At 36.8% G+C, this 21,742-nt stretch overlaps 1 protein-coding gene across 1 annotated transcript in view; it reads left to right on the forward strand.

The window, feature by feature from the left end:
* The window catches only part of HCN1 (hyperpolarization activated cyclic nucleotide gated potassium channel 1), a gene marked incomplete at both ends in the record, with an annotated part of 194,651 nt that overhangs the window by 93,981 nt on the left and 78,928 nt on the right, over positions 1-21,742 (forward strand). The window contains one exon of the mRNA XM_082074987.1: positions 7,076-7,237. Coding sequence (XP_081931113.1) covers positions 7,076-7,237 — 162 coding nt within the window. The remainder of the gene's footprint in view (positions 1-7,075; positions 7,238-21,742) is intronic.

The raw sequence follows: 21,742 nt of genomic DNA on the forward strand, positions 1-21,742 counted from the left end.
TTAATATGAAAAACAGTTGTTCTTGTTCGAGTACTAAGAAAAATAATAGGTTGGGCCATTTAGAGTCTGCCTCTATCTTTGAGCTGCCTTCTTTGTAAGATATAAATAATTTAAAAAGATAATAAATGCAATGTTCTTTCAAGCTCAGCTCCACTCGTAGAGGTCTCCAGCTTGAGTTCAGTGATGCTGTCACTTGAGATACTTGGCCCATCAAGAAACTTGAGCTGAAGGTCAGACAGTGCCGGTGCTTGAAATAATGCTGAAATGGGAATGGAGCTGTATTTCAAGCAGACAAAACTCTCAATCTCTGTGCTCATGTGCAGCTCAAGTATTTTTTGCCACATGGTAACTCTTGGTTTGGTACTAGAAATTAGGGAGAAGAGCTTCAGCTAAACTTTATCACAGAGGCAGGGTGTTGTTATTGCATGGTTGTGTCTTTCTGACAGCTGCGAACTGGTTTTGGTTGGTTTGTTTTTACATTGCTTCAGTTAACAAAGATAAAAGCTTAGCCTAATAAGGTACATTCTGTCATCAGTGTAAGTGATGAATGAGACGTCCACCTCTGTAAAAAGATGGTAAAAATTAGCACTGTGTTTTTTATTTCAGGATCCTGAGGTCTGTCATTCTTGGCTTGTTTTCTTCATCACAGAACTGAAGTGACTGCTCCTTTCTATTTAGGTGTCAATACAGGTCAAACACATTAATCACAGCAGAATAACAAAAACACGTGTTTTGGCAGTGAAGTTGCAACCTCTGTGAGAGAGGTAATATATTAGTATAGCATTGCCAAATTTAAGGTAGAAAATACATATTGCAGAATTTATATATAGTAAATAAATTTTGCTTCCTGGTTATATGTGACCTTTTCAAGGCTTGCCTAATTCTTCCCTTAGCAAAGTAGTTTTATTAATGCTTTCAGGTTTAACCTGGACATAGCACACTGTCACATTTATATATTGTTGTGCTGTTCTTTTTGCTCCACAGAAGCTGGCTTCCGTTTGTACATGCCTTGAAGTGGAATAAATGGGACTTCTATTATAAAACCTAATGTCAGATTGACTCCATCTAGAAAATAACAATTTTTAAAGGTCACATAAAATAGGCCATTCTCCTATCTTTTTTTCCGGATATGTTTGATTAAAAATAGTTTCTTCTGTTTATAAAATCACTGGTGTTTTTCCTTCAGGGCCAACTAAAGAAGAAGATCTTTGCATTTACCATCAGCTTAAGGTCACAAACACAACTAGATTAAATAGTGCTACATACCTTTCCCCACTACTGAATTATCAATGATTTATTATTTATCATAAAATTAGGCACACACATCAGGAGTCAGCTGAGTGTAAAATGTTACCCTGACGACATAGCCAGGCATTTCAATCAATGGACATTTACTTGTGCAAATGTATTTCCAGTGTAGTGTGTAATAACTTGCGACTCCCAAAGAAACTAGCTTTGGTAGGAATTGTATCAGACCCATAGTTTCCCAAGTGATATTTACAAATAATGTCTTTTAATATCGATTTGTAGAATATGAAATGGCTGAACAAAAAGCCATGATTGCCTTTCATTGTTTAAAGTAGATGGAGTGATGGATGCTGAGAAAAGAAGCTTTGTGCTCTCCTCCCTCTTTTATATTATTTTATTTTCTGTGGAGCTTTGTTACAACTACTATCTTAGAAGTGAACATTTAGCTCAGGTGGGAAAACTTGGATCCTGCTCTTCTTAATGTCTGTCTAGTTGGTGCCGTGAGGGCTAAACCTAATAATTCTGGACTGACACAGAGGCTGAACCAAAAATCCCTTGTCATTTTTATAACTGTTACTTTGCCCTGCAGTCCGGCCTGAATTTCCAGTGTTGTCCTTGGTACAGATTTCAGTGTGCTTTCCAGAGTCTCCATGCACGTGTGCAGCTCTTTCTGCCTCCCCACTGTGGCTATTTAATATTCCAGACTCCACACAGCTCGCTTAGTACAAGTGTCATTTCATTTTGCCTGAGGCATGTTGCAAATCCTAATTTGAAGATTAAACCCAAACTAGCTTTGTAATATTGAGCACCTTTAGTACTTCTGAGGGCTGGAAGAAAAGAGGTATCTAAATGAACTCAGTGATGTGAGAATTGAATACATTTTCCAGGAAGTCCTAAGACTTACTTGAGTTAGTTTTCCTTTTTTTTTTTTTTTTTTTTTTTTTTTAAAAAAAAAAAAAATCAGAATTAAATTATCAGAGTTTATATAAACCAATTTGCATATAAGCTGAACCTAAAAACCAAGCTGAACTAAAAATCATAACTGAACAAATACTACATGCTAATTATCAGAAGGCAGAAGATGTTACCTGTGCATTCCAAGACAACAGTTCAACAAATTTTGTGTTCATTTAGTTAAACTAAATGTTCTCTATTAACTTAATATGACAGCACTCCAATACTGTTAAGTAAGTGGGTTGGTAAGACCGGAACAGTTTTTCTGTGTCAGGCTCAGAAATTGGAGTTAGCAGGATTTAAAACATACACTCCATTATAAATGTGAGGAAGGAATAGTCTACTTCCTGCTTCACACATAGGAATAAAAAGAGTCATTAATAAAGTGTGAGTAAAAACTGAGATAAAATACGTGAACTCTGACTTCTTCAGCAATTTCTTATTCTCTGTGAGCAATATTTTGCCAAAATATTAGAAGCTGTTAATCTGTGGTTACATTTCAGCCTTTGTCAAAGACATTGCCAGCTCTTTAGGAAAAAAAATAAGGTTTTGAAGGAGACAAAAGGTTACAAAAATAATGTAGGAAGAAATTCTCAGTTCTCAGAAGTGAGTTCATAAACTAAATTAATTATTAAATCTGATTTTGAAGTATACGGAAACTAAGAAAAATGACACTATTTTAATGTGCCCCCCCCAAAATGGTAACATAAAGGTATCATATACACTTGAAATGAAACTGAGTACTAATGAGAGATATCCATTAAATCTTTTGTATAATGTAAAATAAAAATGTGAAGTTAGTTTATAAGAGAATTTCAATTTTTTCTCAGTTGCAGTAATCTCATCTCACTCTAGTAATTTTTTTGAAATGTGTTGTCCAAAATTTGCACCTTTTGCTGGTTAAGCTGAATCTTCAGGTATGAAATTAAGAGTCTAAATAAAGTGGACAGATTTTAAAATGTGTTTTACAGCTGCAGTTCTGCTTATTTGTATGATATTTGCGAATGGTAAGTGTTTAAGCGTAATCAGGCTATTTATACTTAACTACCTGAGTCATGGGTTTAGGACTTCAGTTGTGTGCAAGGTTTGAATTATTTTTGTTGTGAATATTATCTTGATAAGATATCCATTCAAACATAGAGATTTGATTTGAATGTACCACGCTGCAGAATCAAGGTAAATTGATTTTGTGGTCTTCCTCTATTTCTTCTTGTCCCATTGGAGGAGCAGCTGGTGGGCAAGCCACTATCTGGTGAAATGAGTGGCATTAGCCTTCTTTCCTCAAGTTCCTCTAATTAATACAAAAAGTGTACTTTGTGATTACAAAAAAGAAAATGCTATAAAAAAGTGGCTTCACTTCTCTTGTTCCAGAGTGTCACAATCGATTCCTGAATGGAAGAACATAAAATATTAAACATGTAATTTATAACTTCAGTCCACAGGGTAGTTGCTATTATTTTTAAAAAACGAAGCCCCCTTTCCAAATGTAAATACGTCAATAAACTACTATGAACAAATATTATTGTCTACTTACAATGTGTGCTTTGGGTATTTGAATGTTCTTTGCAACCAAGCACGCATTTCCCAGTTTTTGTTTACTGGAGAGAGAATACATAGAGATGTTTAAAAGATTTTTTCAACATTTGCTTAAGATTTTTCTTACTAAGTTATTTTATTTAATGCAAAATTGTCACAGTCATTAGACTGTGATTATACTAGGCTATATAAGCAAAAGATGAGCCATAAAACACTACAATTAATCAGGAGTATGGTTGAAATGCTGATACAATGTTACCATGTTAAGCAGTCCAGATAATACCAGAATATGTTAATGCATTTTTAATAATACAGATCCTGAATACTAAGCTGCACAGGAGCTATTTCTGGAGTGAAATTCAGGTTTCAGAAATGGTAGAAGATTGCAGTGTCATATACAGCCGGTTGCAGTCATTTCCTTTGTTGGATTTGGTTTCACATGAAATTTTCAATATGTTGTTGTTCTTGCAGCACATGACCATTTCTGCAGAGGCACACTCCTTATGAAGAGGTGTTGAGGAAAAACTATGGTTATTCAGTCCTACCACTGTGACAAGACAGAATAGTCCTTGCAGAGCCCAAACACAATGGCAGACCTCTTTGCTTCAGCAAGGCCTTTTAGTCTGAACACACTGCCCCAGATGTTTGGTTTGAATTTTAGTCTCCCTTTGTAATATCTCCTTCTGTGTCCTGATTCTGCTGGCTCACTGGGAACCCCTACTGAGCCATTGCGTGATCTTGTGGGGTGGGCAGGGAGTAATATGTCTGTAAGAGCTAGTCAAGATCTTGGAAGTGCTGAAATGTATACCTTTTGGGTTTTTTGCAGTGCACATTACCCAATTAAATAATTTTAAAATTTGAAATTGAAATGTACTCGCACAGAATGCTCTGGAATGTTGGAAATTCTGTATCAAGACATGGGCTTTGCAGTTTAGACCATTTCTGTAATCTGAATTGATACCCAAAAATAGGCTCCATCCAAGTGAAAGAGCCACAGAGTGGTGATTTTTATGCAGCTATGATCACAGGATGCATGCACAATCTCTCTTGGTGCCTAAGCCCATCGTTGCAGAGGCATGATAAGGATTCAGAAGCCTTGGGTATATGCAAGTGCTGGTTTTTGGACTTCAGATGGTTTTGGAGAACCAGTTATTTCCCAGTTTATCATGTGCACCTTGGTGCATGTTTTCAGAAAAGTTCACATTCTAGGTATAGAAATGGAGATGTTTGTGCTCAGTTTGGCTCTGATTGTCATATTTGTAACACGTTTAAAAAAAATACTCAGTATCCAACACAGTGAATTATTTTGAAAATCTGGTCTCTTTCAGTAAAGCCTAGTAGGAAGCTTGAGGGAGTATGAAAACAGCGTGGGTGGGAACTCTGAATTTTGTCCAGCCTTAGTGTAGAGATGTTGTTGTCTCTGTATAAAATATGTATTATTTCTGTCTGATCTTCTGCACTTTCTCAGACAGATAATCTAGGGCAGATCCTGCTTTCTCTGACAAAACTTCTGCAACTTTTCATTTGGTTAGGAATTCATCTGTACTTTGTGGTTATAGTACAATAACCATGTGGATAAACTGTTATCTGCATGGGTGTTAGTATTCCAAACCAGTAGTAATCCCTGCTATTTTTTCCAGTTCTTTAAAATGAAATTATTTCAGTGCACACAGCTACTCTCTCATTCTGTATTATGCTACTGAAACTATAGCTATTGAAATAGCTGTAACATAAATAAATTTCTTAACAACAGAAATGTGTAATGGTGACATTTTTCTTTTTATTTCCATTTACAGTATATCCTAAATACCAGTGTCATCTTCTCAATTTTGACAGGAGCTACATGGTATTTGGATAAGACATGACATTTTGAATAATGTTACAAGTATCTTTTTCCAGTGTCTATCAGACCGGTATTTGGAATATATACTCTTAAAGTGGCCTAGCTTGAAAAAATGTGTTGCACATAAAGTTAATAACTGAGGTGTGTTTCTACTATGTAGGTTTTGCATTTTGGGACTCAAAACATATGCCATCATTTTTAAACAAGGGCAAACTTCCACTATCAAAAAATGGTGTTGAAAGACCATAACACGCTCTCTGTATTTGCACTTGCACTCATTTACAGTGTGGGTACATAATCTCTGCTCTCAGTTTAGATATGTAAAATGTGGGATACAAACTTTCCCTCTTCGGTGTGTGAATTCTTTTATTTACAAATGGAGTATGTCATGGGCCAATATTCCTATATACCTCTAGCAATCTGATGTTTTCAGCACTAAAGCCTCTGGTTTCTATGTCTATCTGTACAATTAAATACTATTTTCTACTTACAATTCCAGGAAATACCCACTGGATATTCCTCATCTTCTAAATGGAACTCCTGGATAGTGATAATTACACATATTAAAATGCAACATATTTATCTTGAGTTGGCTGAATTGTGTAATAAGTAAAGAAGATGCCTGTATTTATAGCCTGGATGTGCTTTAAAACCAAATAGCAGAAAAGTGTTAAATACCTTGTTTTTCTCCATACTATTTGGCAGCTGACTGCTGCCGTTAAAGCTAATTCTCCAATGAACTTGCCCATGACAAGCCTGAAAATGTTTGTGTGGTTTTTAAGACTACATGTGTGATTGTTGTAAGACACTTTTCAGATGCAAGCAAAGAGAAATACATTGAAATCCAGATTATTATATTAGTTTGTTATAAACTTACAAGATTCTCAGTGTTTTAGAAAAACTGCTAATGATTGATAGCAATGAAATATATTTTTGTCATTTTGCTTTGTGGACTGGTATGTGCAATTTGGATTAATAAATACACAGTATAGAAATAAATAGAAGTCCAAAAATATGTAGAATTACTTACATTGTTTCTTCACTCAGACTTTGATGCTTTTAAGAAGGTAAGAAATACGAAGGTCAGTCTTTTCTGAACAGGTCGTTGAATTTCTGTCTCTCACAGCCTTATGAGTATTTAAGCATCAAGTTCACAGACAAGTAGTGGTCTCATTGCATTTACCAAGCTTTTTAAATTTGCTTTAATTGGAAGGAGTTGTAGGCTTCAAGAAAACACTTTAGTTGGTGACTTCTTATCCAAAAGATGTCTTTTTCAGCAGTTTGTATAACACTGGTGTGCAGCCAAGAATCAGGTGTCTCAGCACGGCTCTCTGCCTAAATTAGCGTGACCAAATGATTGGGCCTTTCTGAGAAATCTCAGCTTTTTTAGAAGTTCAGGATGATACTTCTTTGCCTTTAACCTGCCTATTGACAAGTAAATGTTTTGCATTTCTCATTTGCATCAGATACATCACCTGTAATTTTTGCCCACAGATTTTCCACATGACGTATGATCTGGCCAGTGCTGTGGTGAGAATCTTTAATCTGATCGGAATGATGTTGCTGCTGTGCCACTGGGATGGTTGCCTGCAGTTTTTAGTACCATTACTCCAGGATTTCCCACCAGATTGCTGGGTGTCCCTAAACGGTATGGTTGTAAGTATTGTTCATTTTTCATTGTGCTTTCTAAACATTATTTTTCTAAAGAATTAGCTCCAGACTTAAGTGTAAAAATACATATCTAGTAATACGCTGCCCAGCAATTTATTTGAGGTTACTTTTGGGTGTTCTTGGCTGGCTTGCTAATGAACTAAAGTTTGTTTTGTAGCCCTTACCACTGATAAAATGACATTGACTCATTATTAGTAAATAAGCCAGAAAATATTTTCAATTTGAAGGTCATTTTAAGTTATTAGTCCTCATTCCTTCAAAAAAAGCCACCAAAAGAAATCTGAAAACACTCAGTTCACTAGTGCTTTCATTTTAGGCTGTAGTTTCAGAATGATCCTGAAGGTATATTTTTTTAATTTGTTTTATCTAATGTTGTCCTCAGTTTGTTTTGTACATCACTTCTGTATCATCTCATGAAGCCCTTTACCAAGTTGTTCCTAACTTGAGAGTCAACATGTGTTTTTCTAAGTAAAATAAGTGAAATACACAGATTTACATTTGTGTGTGTGAACAAACTGTTCAAGGAGGGAATTGGGCTGTGCCCGGTTTCTAAGGGAGGGTAATGATGGGTCTGGTTGCTTGGCATGTGCCTTAAAGATTAGTGGCTGTGAAGAATTAATAATTTTTTGTTTTGTTCAAATACCAAGAAGAAAAAGCCCCAAGCAACAGTCTCATTGGTCATCTGAAAACGTGTCTCTCCAGTTTTTATAATTTTAGAATCCTTAAAACAGTGCCTTTACTGTAGATGGGCATCTTGCGTAGTTCTGCGTATTTCTATCGTAGAAACATAACAGTATTTATTCCTTTAGGAATGTGATACTGCACATTACTGTGGGAGCTCGTTGACTAAAGTTGTCAGTCATACAGACAAGTATTTACAGTCATCAAGTTACATCTTTAATGATAAGCAGCATGTTTGCTGACACCTCATTGTGCAACTTTCCTAAAAAAAGTAGTGACATATCTTCAAAAATGGGATTGCTACAACGAAAGTAGGTCACCAGGATGCTGACTGGCATGTCTTTGCATTCTGCTGCTTTCTGAGTTCTGCTTTGTAACATCTCCCATTCACATTTAGAAAGGGAACTTTTTCTACCAGCTTGCTAAAGATGTGGATGAAAACAATGCTGAGAGAAAGGAAGCCTTGGATTACACTTAATTGAAGTATTTCACTTTCAAAGAACACTGAACTATTAAGTTCCCACTTTCCATACCAAGAGCAACATCTAATCAAAGAAGGCTGTGCATGCTATGCACGTGCTCAGGGAGACACTTTTTTCCGACTACCCACAGTCATTTTATTTTATGGAAACAATACTCTCTCCTTACTGGCCACATACTCTGGGAAAGATCCTTTCTGAATTTGCACTTTTTTTTTTTTTTTAATTTTATTTTTTAAATCTAGCAACTGAATTTATTGCTGTTAATGAACTCTGTGGGGAGATCTGAAATTGAGCAAGACTATGTTCACAGTATGGGCAATCTTTTAGTCCTATGGCAAGAGACGTAGTCCTGGACTGCCAGCCTGGAATCTGGAGTGTGTCTAAGGCCACTGTTGGGGCAAACAACTAGACCTTTCTTCTGATGGCTATCATGACGTTATAAGACATTTCCTAATTGCTTTCCAGGCTCTGGAAGTGAATTCTTTAGCACTGAATACAAGCAGAGAAGCCTGAATGAGATATCAGTCCTTTGAAATGATAGGGGGAACAGAAGGGTGATGATGATGATGGTGATGATAGTTATATGCTTTGTTGGTGTATTCAGAGTCTAATGGACTGCTGACTTTGGAGTTTGGAAGGGCTTCAGGTTCCTGAGATTGGGAAGAGGGGTGCTTTACTCCCCTGGTGTGCTGTAGCATATAACTCTTCAATCTGCTCTGAATTTTAAAACTTGTGTTACTGAAATGACTGCACGTAATACTGGGGTTTGGCCTCAAATGCTGTTGAGACAGAAAGTCAGATAAGAATCTTATCATTTCTTCTGCCCTTACATTCTTTGTTTGTGAACTGATAGTTATGGTCATGGCTAAAGGCCAATATTGTCAGGAAAAAGAGGTCTTTCCCTAACCCCAGCTAATACATCTTTCTGTCAAAGTATTCCCTTTTACTCAGATTTTAGTCTGAGATTTTAGTAAATTAATAGGTAAAGATAACTCTTGCATCTGCATACATTTGGAGTTTTATTTAAATTTCTGAGTCAAATACTTCTGGAATAGAACTACTCTAAGAAAGGCAAAATTGCCTCTCTTTGAATTTCAATCTTTTTTTGAGCAGGGGAGGGACTGTGTGAGCATTTCCTGGGTTTCGCACTGTGGCTACAATGTACATTCCTCAAAATGACATTGTTACAAGGGCTAGCCTCAGGCTAATACACCAATTTTACTTTGAAATAGAATTTTAACACTTATTCATGGTGATCATTGGCTTGAAGACTTATTCAAGCCAATGTGTGCTCAGCCAGAAAAAGTTAGTTTTCCAATACACAGCACAGCCAGTGGTCAGCTGCAAGCCAGAGCATCTGCAGATAACTTGATGCTAAAGGAAGGGAGGATGCCGTGAGGATGACATGCTGTCTCCTCAATTGACACAGCCCACTGTGCTCTTCTAGCCCATAGATCCATTCTGGCTTGCACATTAGTTGCTGCAGGCTGCAGAGTGCAAGAACTTCTTCTAAAAGCCTTCTCCTGAAAGCTGTTGCTTTGGTATGAGCTGATATGTGAAAGTATTCGAATTCCACAGGCATGCTCATGATTTTACTTCACAAATACCGTTAAGAAAAAAAAAGTACATTAAATTTAATGTCACAAAGGAGTAGGACAATGAAACAAAGCTGCATTTTGCTTACTGCTTTTCTGTACAACGTGACTGAATGCAATTAAAGGAAAACAAATTGGTTGGATTTTTGACTTTGAAAGGATAATAAAAATGTCATAGTGCACCATGAAGTGGACTGTAAAATTAAATGGAAAGCCTCCTCTGTTAAAGGAAAATATATCAGCATGGCTTAATACTGCACCAACCTACAGCCCAGATAGTTCAACAAACATGTTCAGACCACATTGGGATATTATCTTCAATAATAATAATAATTAACCCAGGTCGTAGCTGTACTCCCAGACTGGCCTTCTTGGCCAGTTCCTAACATTAGCCTTCATGTTGCTATGAAATGAAAGCCAGAACTCACATCTTCCTTTAAATTTTCTAAATGTGATCCCTCTTGCCCACTTCTCTATTTTTACTGCCATTTGATGCACTGACTTTATTTAATACTGAGTTACTACTGGCAGGCAGGATCTTGTGTTCTTCCAGAATACCAACACACTTCTCTTTAAAAATAAGAAAGCCAGTTAATATAATATAAAAATAAGCAGCAGCAGTGTTTTGTTTTTTTTTTTTTTTTTTTTTTTTTTTTCCGCTTACTTGAAGTCATATTCCAACCAATCCATTACAGATAAAAAACCTTTCTTTGAGAGTATATAGCTCTCTGATGCTGTTCCCAGTTTGGTTTTGTTTGTGTTTGCTTTTTTTTTTTTTTTTTTAAATATTAGGATTATTTCATACCAAAAAAGTCTCCTCTGAAGAAGTTTCACAGACTTTCCTAATGATAACTGCCTGATTTCTCCTTGGCTCAGAAAGCCTGTTATCCGCAGCTCCTTGTGTGACTTATCCTCAGCTATCTGATCTGCATTGCTCCAGACTGGTGCACTTCCATTATGACTCATAGACAAATCATCTTTATCATAACTCAGAACTTGAGCCAACAGTTCTTTAGAAATCAGGAGTAAAATCTGCTGCTGAAACAGGGGAGGCACAAAACCAAAAAAGCATAGTGATCTTCTCCTGTAGTCAGTCTGTGCAAACTGAGATTCTGCATTTTGATTTGGTCCCAAGTGATAAGCAGCTATAGCCAGGTCATATACGGGACAGAGCTTTTAGGCAAGTAGAGATGAGAGGTGACATTTTTGTCATCTGGCCATCTAAGCATGACTGCCTGTGGTAAAGCATCCCTTGAAGTAATTTATTACTTTTTGTTGTATTGGAAGTTTGCTCTGGCTTTTCATACCACCTATGGCAAAGACTCAAGGCATGTTAGTCCTTGAAAGTAACAGTATCTGAAGGTCCCCAACCTATATTTTCCTGTCTATATTTGTAATAATTGGTTGTATGGTTAGAAAAACATATGGTCCTTTAAATAAGATATTTACCTGCATTTCCAGATTTGTCATGTATAATGTTCCCTCAGTGAGATTAAAATCTAGCAGGGAAGTATAGAATTTAACTTGAAGGCGAGTTTTTAAAAGCCAAAAGGGATTTTAAAGCTTTTGGAAAGGGGTTGCTTTGCTGACATTTCTCATGGCAGTCAGTCAATGTTTGCTCAGCAAGAACCCTCCAGGTACTCTGGTTTCTTTGTTTTGTTTTTTCCTTCCTGTCCTTGCAACTCTTGGGAGTTTTAGGTTTTGGGTTTAGTGAGGTGGGATTTTGCATTATATTAACACCTCTTTGTGTCACATATTTCCTCATGGGCAAAAGAAATCAAGATGTTAGACTTCAGATCTTCATCTTTGACAATATGAGTGTTGCTAGTAAAAGAATTCGGGCACTTCAGCCATAGAGTTGTAAAGTTCCTCTCATATAAAATGAAGTACTTAAATGAATACTTGATGGGGAAATTCAGAAATGCAGGAGATGGTAAGGATTTATAGTGCTCTAAGAACTATGCTAATATATTTATAATATGCACAAAGCTATTTAGTAATAACACACACAGAAATTCAATTTTAATTCTCAACATTTCTTAGTAATGAACACCACTTTCAGTTAAGCCATTGCTTTTTTTTTTTTTCAATAAGATCTCTAATTTATTGAACGGAGCTCAAGGAATGCATTATAGTAATTTGATGTGTTATTCACCGTTGAGTTTTCTCCTTTCTGATAATGCATCAGCCTAGCACCTTCTTCTCCATAGTTGGCCATTAGGGCAGGTAATTTTCTCATGAGATTTTTCTGCATTTGATCATTACATGGTAATCATCACTTGGAGATTCACAAGTGTATTTTAGTGCCTTTTTATTATATGGAAAGGTATTGCAGAGCCACGTTTAAAGCATTAGATTCTTCTGACTTCATTTGCAGTGCTGAGCAATAAATGCAATAAAGGTAAAACAAATCCCACACTCTTAAACAGGGTACCTAGAAAATATGGAACATATGGGAATCATCAGATTACTAGAGGCACTGAGAATCTCATGAGATATGCTACTACTCTAATGCATTTTATACTCATAAATTTATATTTATGTATGTCTATTTAGTTATAGCAAATGCTTCTAGGAACAGATAAAAGATTGAAATTACCTAACAGAGATGAACTGGGGTCAAAATTGCCCAACACAGATAAGTGTTCTGTTTACAACACAGTTTAGAAATACGGTAATTCCAGTAACAACAATATGTAACTGACATTCTTGGGACTGAGGTATGCATATTTTAGGAATCTAAGGTGAACAATAATATCCCTTCTAGTATGTGCAGGTACTCAGAATTCAGTTATTGCTCTCTTGCACAGAGCACCAACCCAGCTGCTGAGATTAGTCCATTTCCCCCTGCATCAAGATGATGAAGTAATGACCTGTTTCAGTGGGTTGGGATCAAGTGTTAGGCTTAAAAATATATTAGCTCAGGAGAATATATTCGTTCATGTGATTTGGCACTGTAAGAGACTGTAGAGCTAAGTTTTGTAGACGTGCAGTACTAGATAACAAGGTATGTTTAATGCAGACTGTGGACACGTGTTAATTGCAATACTGAAGTTTTATGCCAAGCTAATGAGGACCAGAGAAATGGGATAGCTGAGGACTTTGTTGATTTAACTCAATGTGTCATGATCAATGAAAAGGAAAACAAACCAAGTTCTTATTTTTACAACCACTGCTGAGGCTTTAGGAAGACCACATAGGTTTTAGTTTATGCTTTTTTCTGTCCTCTGACAGGTTAGCACGTCATCCACTGTTGCAGGGCTAGAAAGGGAAGTAACTTTTCCTTCCTACCTTCTTGCCTTTGATATCATATTCTGTATAATTTTGCTGCTGTCACCTGTACTTTTGGACTATGTATTTTTGACCGTAGATTTCTGATGTGCTTGCATAAAAACAGTTATTAGACTTCCTCTGCCTCTTATTTATTGGAAATATTTCATTATTTATGTTATTTTTCTATGTACTGATTTCTGCCAACAGGAAATTGATTCAAAATAATAAGGAAGTTCCTGTGATCAAACTCATAGTCAATACGGTATGCTTTAAAAGTTATTTCCATTATGGCTGCTGTTTCACAGAATCACAGAATCATAGCATGTTAGGGATTGGAAGGGACCTCAAAAGATCATCTAGTCCAATCCCCATGCCAGAGCAGGAACACCTAGATGAGGTTACACAGGAATGTGTCCAGGTGGGTTTTTAATGTCTCCAGAGTAGGAGACTCCACAACCTCCCTGGGCAGCCTGTTCCAGTGTCTGTCACCCTCACTGTGAAGAAGTTTCTTCTCAATTTTAAGTGGAACCTCTTGTGTTCCAGTTTGAACCCATTACCCCTTGTCCTACCATTGGTTGTCACCGAGAAGAGCCTGTTTCCATCCTCATGACACTCACCCTTTACATATTTATAAACATTATTGAGGTCACCCCTCAGTCTCCTCTTCTCTAAGCTAAAGAGACTCAGCTCCCTCAGCCTTTCCTCATAAGGGAGGTGCTCCACTCCCTTCATCATCTTTGTTGCTCTGTGTTGGACTCTCTCCAGCAGTTCCCTGTCCTTCTTGAACTGAGGGGCCCAGAACTGGACACAGTATTCCAGATGCGCTCTCTTTCTTGTCGTAAAAATTGTACTAATTTGTTTCATACTCTTTCCTTACTGTTTCTTTTTTACTTTCTAGTTGAGGTTTTATTATTTCTCTCTTTCAAGCCATGAAACGCTGGTGCAGAGCAGTGTTTTTCTTCTTCTTTCTAAAAATCTGAAATATAGCAGAAATTGTTTTAGATTCTGTGACAGTCAGGCCTTGCTGGTTTCCTAACCTAAAACAATTAAAAATGTACTGATCTTCATGACTTACTACCATTTATGTGTTGTCAAGTTATCCATGAACTAATTGAGATGTAGAAGGTCAAAGTTTGAAAAGAAAGGTGCAAAATCATTTACAGGGAGGTTTAAAACTTCCTAAAAATTTAAAATAGTCAACATGTTTTACAACTGAGACAAAAGTGAAAACAGTCCTTCAAAGAAGGAATTCCCAGTTGTAATCCCACAACTCCACCAATTTTGGAAAGGGTTTAGACTCAGCTACTGTCATAAGCCCTGCTACCTTACTTTACTCTCATTAAAATGCTTTAAACTCAATATGGTAGTCTTGATATAATTATTTAATGCTGATGGTGATAGTTAGTTCAGTAGATATTGGTGGTCAGAGCTATGGAGAATGTTTTTAAATTAGGACACCCATGTTTGTAAGAGTTGATTGTAGCACTGTGCTACTGATGTGATAATGGGTGACAAAGCAGAGGATTTCTGTACTGAATTAGTTGGCTGCCTTGCATGCTTCTGTTTCTTTCAGATTGAACGCTACTCTTTCTTATATGGGATAAAAATAATAAAATGATTAGTTAGAGGAAGTATGCAAAATTAAGTTGATGTACCTAATAGATACTTATTTCCACAGATTTTCTCTGTTATTGTAAGAGGTAGCCAGAAACTATCAAAATATGGATGCAGGGAGGGACTTGCTCGTTTATCATCAAAAGTTAATTTCCATTTTGACCCCCGAAGAAACAAACCAACTCATAAATGCATATACTGCAGTATGTTTGAAGGAATTTCTGCTAACTGTAATTTACAAAATATTTGATGTCAGCCTTAAACTTGAAGAAATACTAGGAACTGCACATAACATGGTTATAATGCTGTATTTGATAGGCATTCTAGGGAATAATAATAGACATCATAAAGCATGCCTTAAGCCATTTATTTAATAAAAAATGTGAACTAAAGCAGAACCATAAGTTGGACCTGTCATATTTTGAACCTTGTATCCCCCATTTGCCTAAGAATGAATATTCAGGAGGAATTACAAGCACCTCATGGCCAAATGCAGCTTTTCTGTTGTAGAAGAGAGTGTTCCATTTGTTCTGGCGGAGCTGGATCAGTCTCCTTGCTCTGTCTCTATACATTTAACAGCAAGTGTTTATCTGCATGTGGTGGCATTCCAGGTTGAACTGGGATATCAGTATGGAACAATTATTCATTCTCAAGTAGCTCTCCATGACTTTTCTCCTGTGATTAGAATATCCAAAAACTGAACCCTTGAAATATTGATTCCAGAGCAGATATCCCAGAATAAATCCAGGTGTAGATAAATCCAGATAAATACCATTCATATACAGCTGTTCTTCAGCAAATCTTTGTCTTTTTCATTGCAAACCTGTATTAATATGCACAGTCTAATTCTTGATCTGTATGCTTTAAGACTGTATAAAGATAATTGCCTTTGCACAAGCAGCACATTATTGCCAAGGGGTCATTATCAGCCATATCACCATCAGGTTTTCTCAAGCGCACTGACTGTACTGCTTTAAATGGAAGGGTTGAACTTCTCACACATGGCTATTCAGCACCTGACTCATCCTAATATCCAAAGTACATCTGGAGAAAAGTCTCTATTGAGACCCAATTAGACATAAAAATTGGCCACCTGAAAATGCACATTTAGAATGCTTACATTTCACATTAGAAAAAATCAAAGCAAGATACTTTGTTCTGGGCTGTGTAATACCACTGATAACATAAAGAAAAGAACAAAGCCCTGTGTTGAGACTTACTCTGGTCTGTGTACCGCTTCTAATAATTTACAGTGCTTTTTTTTTTTCTTATATGGAAGGAATAGCAATCTTAGCATTAAAAAAATTGCTGAATATCTGTTTTAAAAAGCCTGCTATAAATAATTTACTAAGCTGTTTAATCTAGCTGTAAAAATAAAACCACTTTTGCCTAGATTTCAAAAGACCATTATTGACATTACCTTAATATATTTTGTCTCTTTATTTTGAATGGCTGGATTTTATTACAAAGGTTCATGACAATCTCATATGAATAGGTTTGGAGCAGAGAGAGACATACAGTATCAGGTCTAGTTCAATAATGCAATTTTACCTGCATTTTGCGCTACTGCTAATAGAATGAGAGAGGTCCTTTGAAACAACCTCTTTAAAAATCACAAATTGGCATTTGAGACAAGAAAATAGTTCCCGTTTTCATTACAGATGACTCATGTACCTTTTCCACTCCATCTCTTTTATCATTTTAGTCCATCCAAGATGCCTTAATCTGTAATAAAATAAGATAATGTAATTGCTCTTGGATTTCCGTAAAATATTTTTTTCCTTTTTTGTGTGTTGGGTTTTGTTGTTGTGTTTTTTTTGTTTTTTTTTTTTTGTTTTGTTTTGTTTTGTTTTTGTGTTTTGTTTTTGTTTTTAAGCAAAAATACATTTAGAGTGTAGGCATTCTTTTTGATCTTTTATATTTGGAAGAGGATGAAGTTAGCTTGCACTTGAGGGTAGCCTGACACTTTGACAATAGCACATATAATCAAAGAAGGATTATCTGTATTGATATAGATAGGGAGGGACTTACATAACTGGTTTTGAACAACTTTCTACTTAGAAGTCGTATTTTCAAGCAGACTCTACTCAGACTGGTAGTTCTGTTTTACATACAATAATTGAGTAGTTATCAGGAATAAAGCCATAGCACCAATCATTTGTCACTCTTTCCAATATTATGCAATATAACTATGCTTATCTCTAATAGTAAAAAACCCTTGAAATTTATCTCTTAGATACAATTAGAAAAAATGTGTAAAATGTAAACTCGGTTAAATGTTGCTCAAACAACACTGAGAGAAGAGTATTTGAAGGAGTTTTCTCTCTGTAAGCTCTCATAACCCATACTATTCACTTTAGGGCAGCCTGTTTCTTGCCCTCATCTCTGTATATTCAATGCAGATGCAATACAGCATATATCAAGTGTGATTTTACTTTCTTGTTATTCTCTAACACTGGCTGTCATGGTTTTATGCTTTCAACAAGATCTTCCAACTTCTAGATAATCTTTTGTGCCTAAATGGAGTGGTTATAAAACTTACTCTAAAAGTTTATGTCTTACTTGTATGAATATGCAAGGATGAGGTTCCCCTTAGGCTTTTGCACTTAGTATTTTTACAAAGCAGCTGTTTATGGAAAGGATAATGAATAAATGCTGACAGGAAGTACATCCTGGAAATGCCATATGCCCACAGAAATATGGGTATAACTGCACTGCTCCTATCCGAACATGTTTTGCAGATCAATAAAATACATTAACTCTAAACCAGCTTAGCTGAAGTGTAAAGGCAAAACACACGCACACACATAAATCATGTGTGGAGGAGAAATAAGGAATGAGGCAGTTTAAATAGAAATGCAACATCTGAAGTTGAAGTCTCTTTTTTAAAAAAAAATATAATTGTGAGCCAGTGCACTCATCCATCTCAAGATGATTTGGGGAAGCATAAAGTTCGAATGTGGTCAAATAAATAAAAGATGAAGGTATACTAGGGTTCAACAAAGCTTGCTGGTATTACTCTTTTACTTTTAAAATCTTTCAAATTTCAAGACAGAAGAAATGCCATTTAAATTATTCACTTACAGTAGTGACACTGAGTGTATAATCTGAATGAACAACTAAATAGGCATGGTATAAATGAAAACTCACCTAAATACAATATAACCTGTGTTTCTAATCAATAATAGCTCTCAATTTTATTTTAAAATATAATCAAAAAAAGGACATTTTGCTTTTTTTAAGAATGAAAGCTCCTTTCATATACTTCCTCTGATGAACTTCTTCCCATAGAGTGATTTTTTTTCTTTTTTTCGCACGTTTGATTCTAAAGGTTGGAACTGAAACATACTTTAATATATTTTATTTTTTTTTTATCAAGAATTCTGTGATTTTTAATGTAAATTTCAAAACAAAGAAAGAGCCTTGTGATATGAAAAAAGAAGTGTGGCCAGCAGGTCAAGGGAGGTGATTCTGCCCTCTGTTCCACTCTGGTGAGACCCCATTTGGAGAACTCTGTCCAGTTCTGGAGCCCTCAGTACAGGAAAGACATGGACCTGTTTGAGATGGGCCAGAGGAAGCCACAACAATGATCAGAGGGCTGGAACAGCTCTCCTGTGAGGACAGGCTGAGAGATTTTGGGTTTATCAGCCTGGACAAGAGAAGGCTCTGGGGAGACCTTATTGTGGCCTTTCAGAAAGCTGGGGACAGACATTTTAGCAGGGCCTGTTGTGATAGGACAAAGGGTAATGGTTTTTAACTAAAAGAAAGGAGATTCAGACTAGCTATAAGGAAGAATTTTTTATAACAAGGGTGGTGAAATGCTGGCACATGTTGCCCAGAGAGGTGGTAGATGCCCCATCCCTGGAGACATTCAAGGCCAGGCTGGATGGGGCTCTGAGCAACCCGATCTGGTTAAAGGTGGGAGGGATGGACTAGATAACCTTTGAAGGTCCCTTCCGACCCAAAATATTCTATGATTCTATGAAATTAGATTCAGTTCAAGACCACTTTAAACTTAATTTCAATGAAACGAGAACTTCAGTCTGTAAATTTTTGGTGGGAATTACAAAACTGTTTCTCTTTGTAAGTCAGCTGAAACTTGTCTGTACCTATGTTCTTGGAGGAAGCAAAACATGTTTGCAGTAAAAGTAAATTATTGTTTATCACTATTCATACTTAATGCTGTGGGTTGCTAGATTTATTAACATAATCAAACACGACATGGTACTGGTTTCAAAATACACTTTACTTAAGTGAATGGTTTGATTACTTTGTTTCAGTTGACCAACTAATGGTAAAAAAGACTGTTCTTATGATTATACTAAATATATAAAATCTGTCAGATTTTTAAGATCGATCTTGTCATTTAGCAGTTGCCCAGTAAAGATGAATCTTCTAGTTGGGAAAGGTTCCAACTATCTGAAAGTTAGATAACACAGTTCTTTCTAAATTTACACTATTTTCATTAGACTCTGATTCCTTTAAGATGCTTCCAACTTAACATGCTTCCCAACCTTTTTAAAGCAAAGTAAATGCCATGCCTTCAAATGTGGATATTCAGATATGTGCCCTGAATCCAAGAACTCTTACTTTCATTGTGTGCTCTCTGCTGTATAACTTTATCTATCTAATTGAATAATTATGAAGTTTGCATTCTGAGCATTTTTCTGTTCTCATTAGATATCTTTTTTTTGTCTCTTGCTTGCTTCTATCTGTGGTTTATGATGCCATCTCACTGTAGTATGCTTAAATTAAAGCCAATGCACTGGAACCAAATTAATCTAGGCAAGTCTCCAGCACCTCTTACAGAGCCCCACTGACTTTTCTCAGCCCTTGCACTGGCAAACCCATTTCTTAATCTGAATGTCAGATTCAATTGTGAAAGTAAAACCATGGAACATAAAATAAAATTGTCGCTTGAGAAAAGAGGCCATCTTTAAGAATTTTATTGTCCCCACTGGATAGGAGCAAGAAAGAAACGTGGAGGCATGTCCATCCACTAAAACACGGGTCCACTCAGCAGGAGAGATCAGGGAACTAATGGAGGTGACTTTAGCTAAATAGGATCCTGCTGCAGCTGATTCAGAAAGAAGCTCTCCCCTGGAGGCAATAGAGAGCACCTGCATTAAAGTTCTGCTCTGAATCACCATCTGCAGGAGTGTGATTTTTGCTGACTGTGTGGGGAGCCTAGAGAGACTGGCCAACTCCGCCATCAAAGTGAAGTTCCTGAAGTTAGCTGATATGAAATGTTATTATACCTTCCACCCTTATTGCCCATCCTCACAAACAAAACCCAGGACAAGTTGGGCCACTGGTTATTGTAGATACTTACGTGTGAAGGATACAAAATGAAATGCACTCTTATTATTCCTGTTCATCCTCCATCACTCAGGATTGTGGTGTTCTCCCTGTTCCTCTCTCCCTCAAACATCAGTGCTATACTGCCCATGACTTGCTTCTCCCCAGGGTTTGTCCCCTGGGCTGAGCCATCTGCTTCAGCCTTACCTATTTCAATCAGAGTATTTTCATCCTCAGTATCTAGTCTGAGGAACCTGAATTCCTGTAAACTGCTTAGCAGGTGGATGTCATATTTGCTCTGCAGGATAGTTTTATGCATCTTGCTCTAATCAAAGTGTGCAGTTTAATTCTTAAATGCAGCGAGAGACTCTCTTACCTTTTATGTTGCAACTGTGAAAGTATCCCATATGCTTTCCAAGCTTTTCTGCACAGTTAAATGGAATTACCATTGCTACGTGGATGGAATGGATGTCTCATAAATACTTACTATGGAGCTGTGAGAAGGCAAGTTGGCTAAAGAAAAATTAGACACAATAAAAGTAGGTAATTTATTACTTGGTCCTTTTCTCTATTCACTAATCTGTGGAAATAAAGTATAGAACAATGAAGCCTAATTATAACTTGGCAATAGCTCTTTCCAGATTGACTTATTCGAAGTGCATCATTACCCTCTTCTTTATCTAAAGAAAATAAAAGAGGTGGATAGTTTAGAATAAGGAATTAATAACTTTGAACTGCTGTTTCTCTGATCAGCAGCAAATAATCTATTTGTTTGAAAACTATGTGTGATAGTAAGACAGGCTATATCCCACATGATCACTAATCTGGTAAAAATAATGCAATTAAACAGTCTATACAAGACTGAATGTAACATTGGGATTATGCATCAGTGGTTTTAGTACACCTCACTTTTGGGTCAGGATTACAAGAGGTTTGGGGGAGAGGTAGGAAGGTGGGCAGACGAAAGAGAAGAATAAAATAAAGACAAAATGAATGCATAGCTGCATCCGAGTTAATGATTCAGCTGTTGAGAGTTCATTCAGGTGGGATGACAGGACTGACAGAATGTCTGTGAGAAGTCTGGCCCACCGTCTGTCTGGCTTCTTTCCAAGGGTGACCAAGGAGCAGGTGCCCAGGGAATATCAAACCACAGCAAGCAGAGAGTGATGTTTCCTTTAGCATATCCTACAAGCTTTCAGAAATTTGCAGCTGAGGGACTTCTGGATCCAAAGCTGTCATTTATGTGTGTAATAGCCATCACCATGTGTTTCTTCCAGTAGTTTGTCCAATTACTTTTTGAGTTCTTGTGCATTTTGCTATTAGGCCAGGCAGCTGGGCATGGTGTCACAGTGTCATGACTCTGCCAGCTGTTATGGTTTTGAGCTGGCCTTGCTGGCTTGCCTTGGCACTGGGCCCTGTGCTGGGTGACTTCACCTGAGGAGGCTCAGAGTAATCGAGTGGGCCTGGGCTGCTGGTTGTACAGGGACGTCCCTGTCTTTGCTGCTGGAGCTGGGGCCTGGGTGCTCCTCACCCCTTAGATGAAAACT

This window comes from Streptopelia decaocto (genome assembly GCF_964273445.1).
Source record: "Streptopelia decaocto genome assembly, chromosome: Z".
Lineage (NCBI taxonomy): Eukaryota > Metazoa > Chordata > Aves > Columbiformes > Columbidae > Streptopelia > Streptopelia decaocto.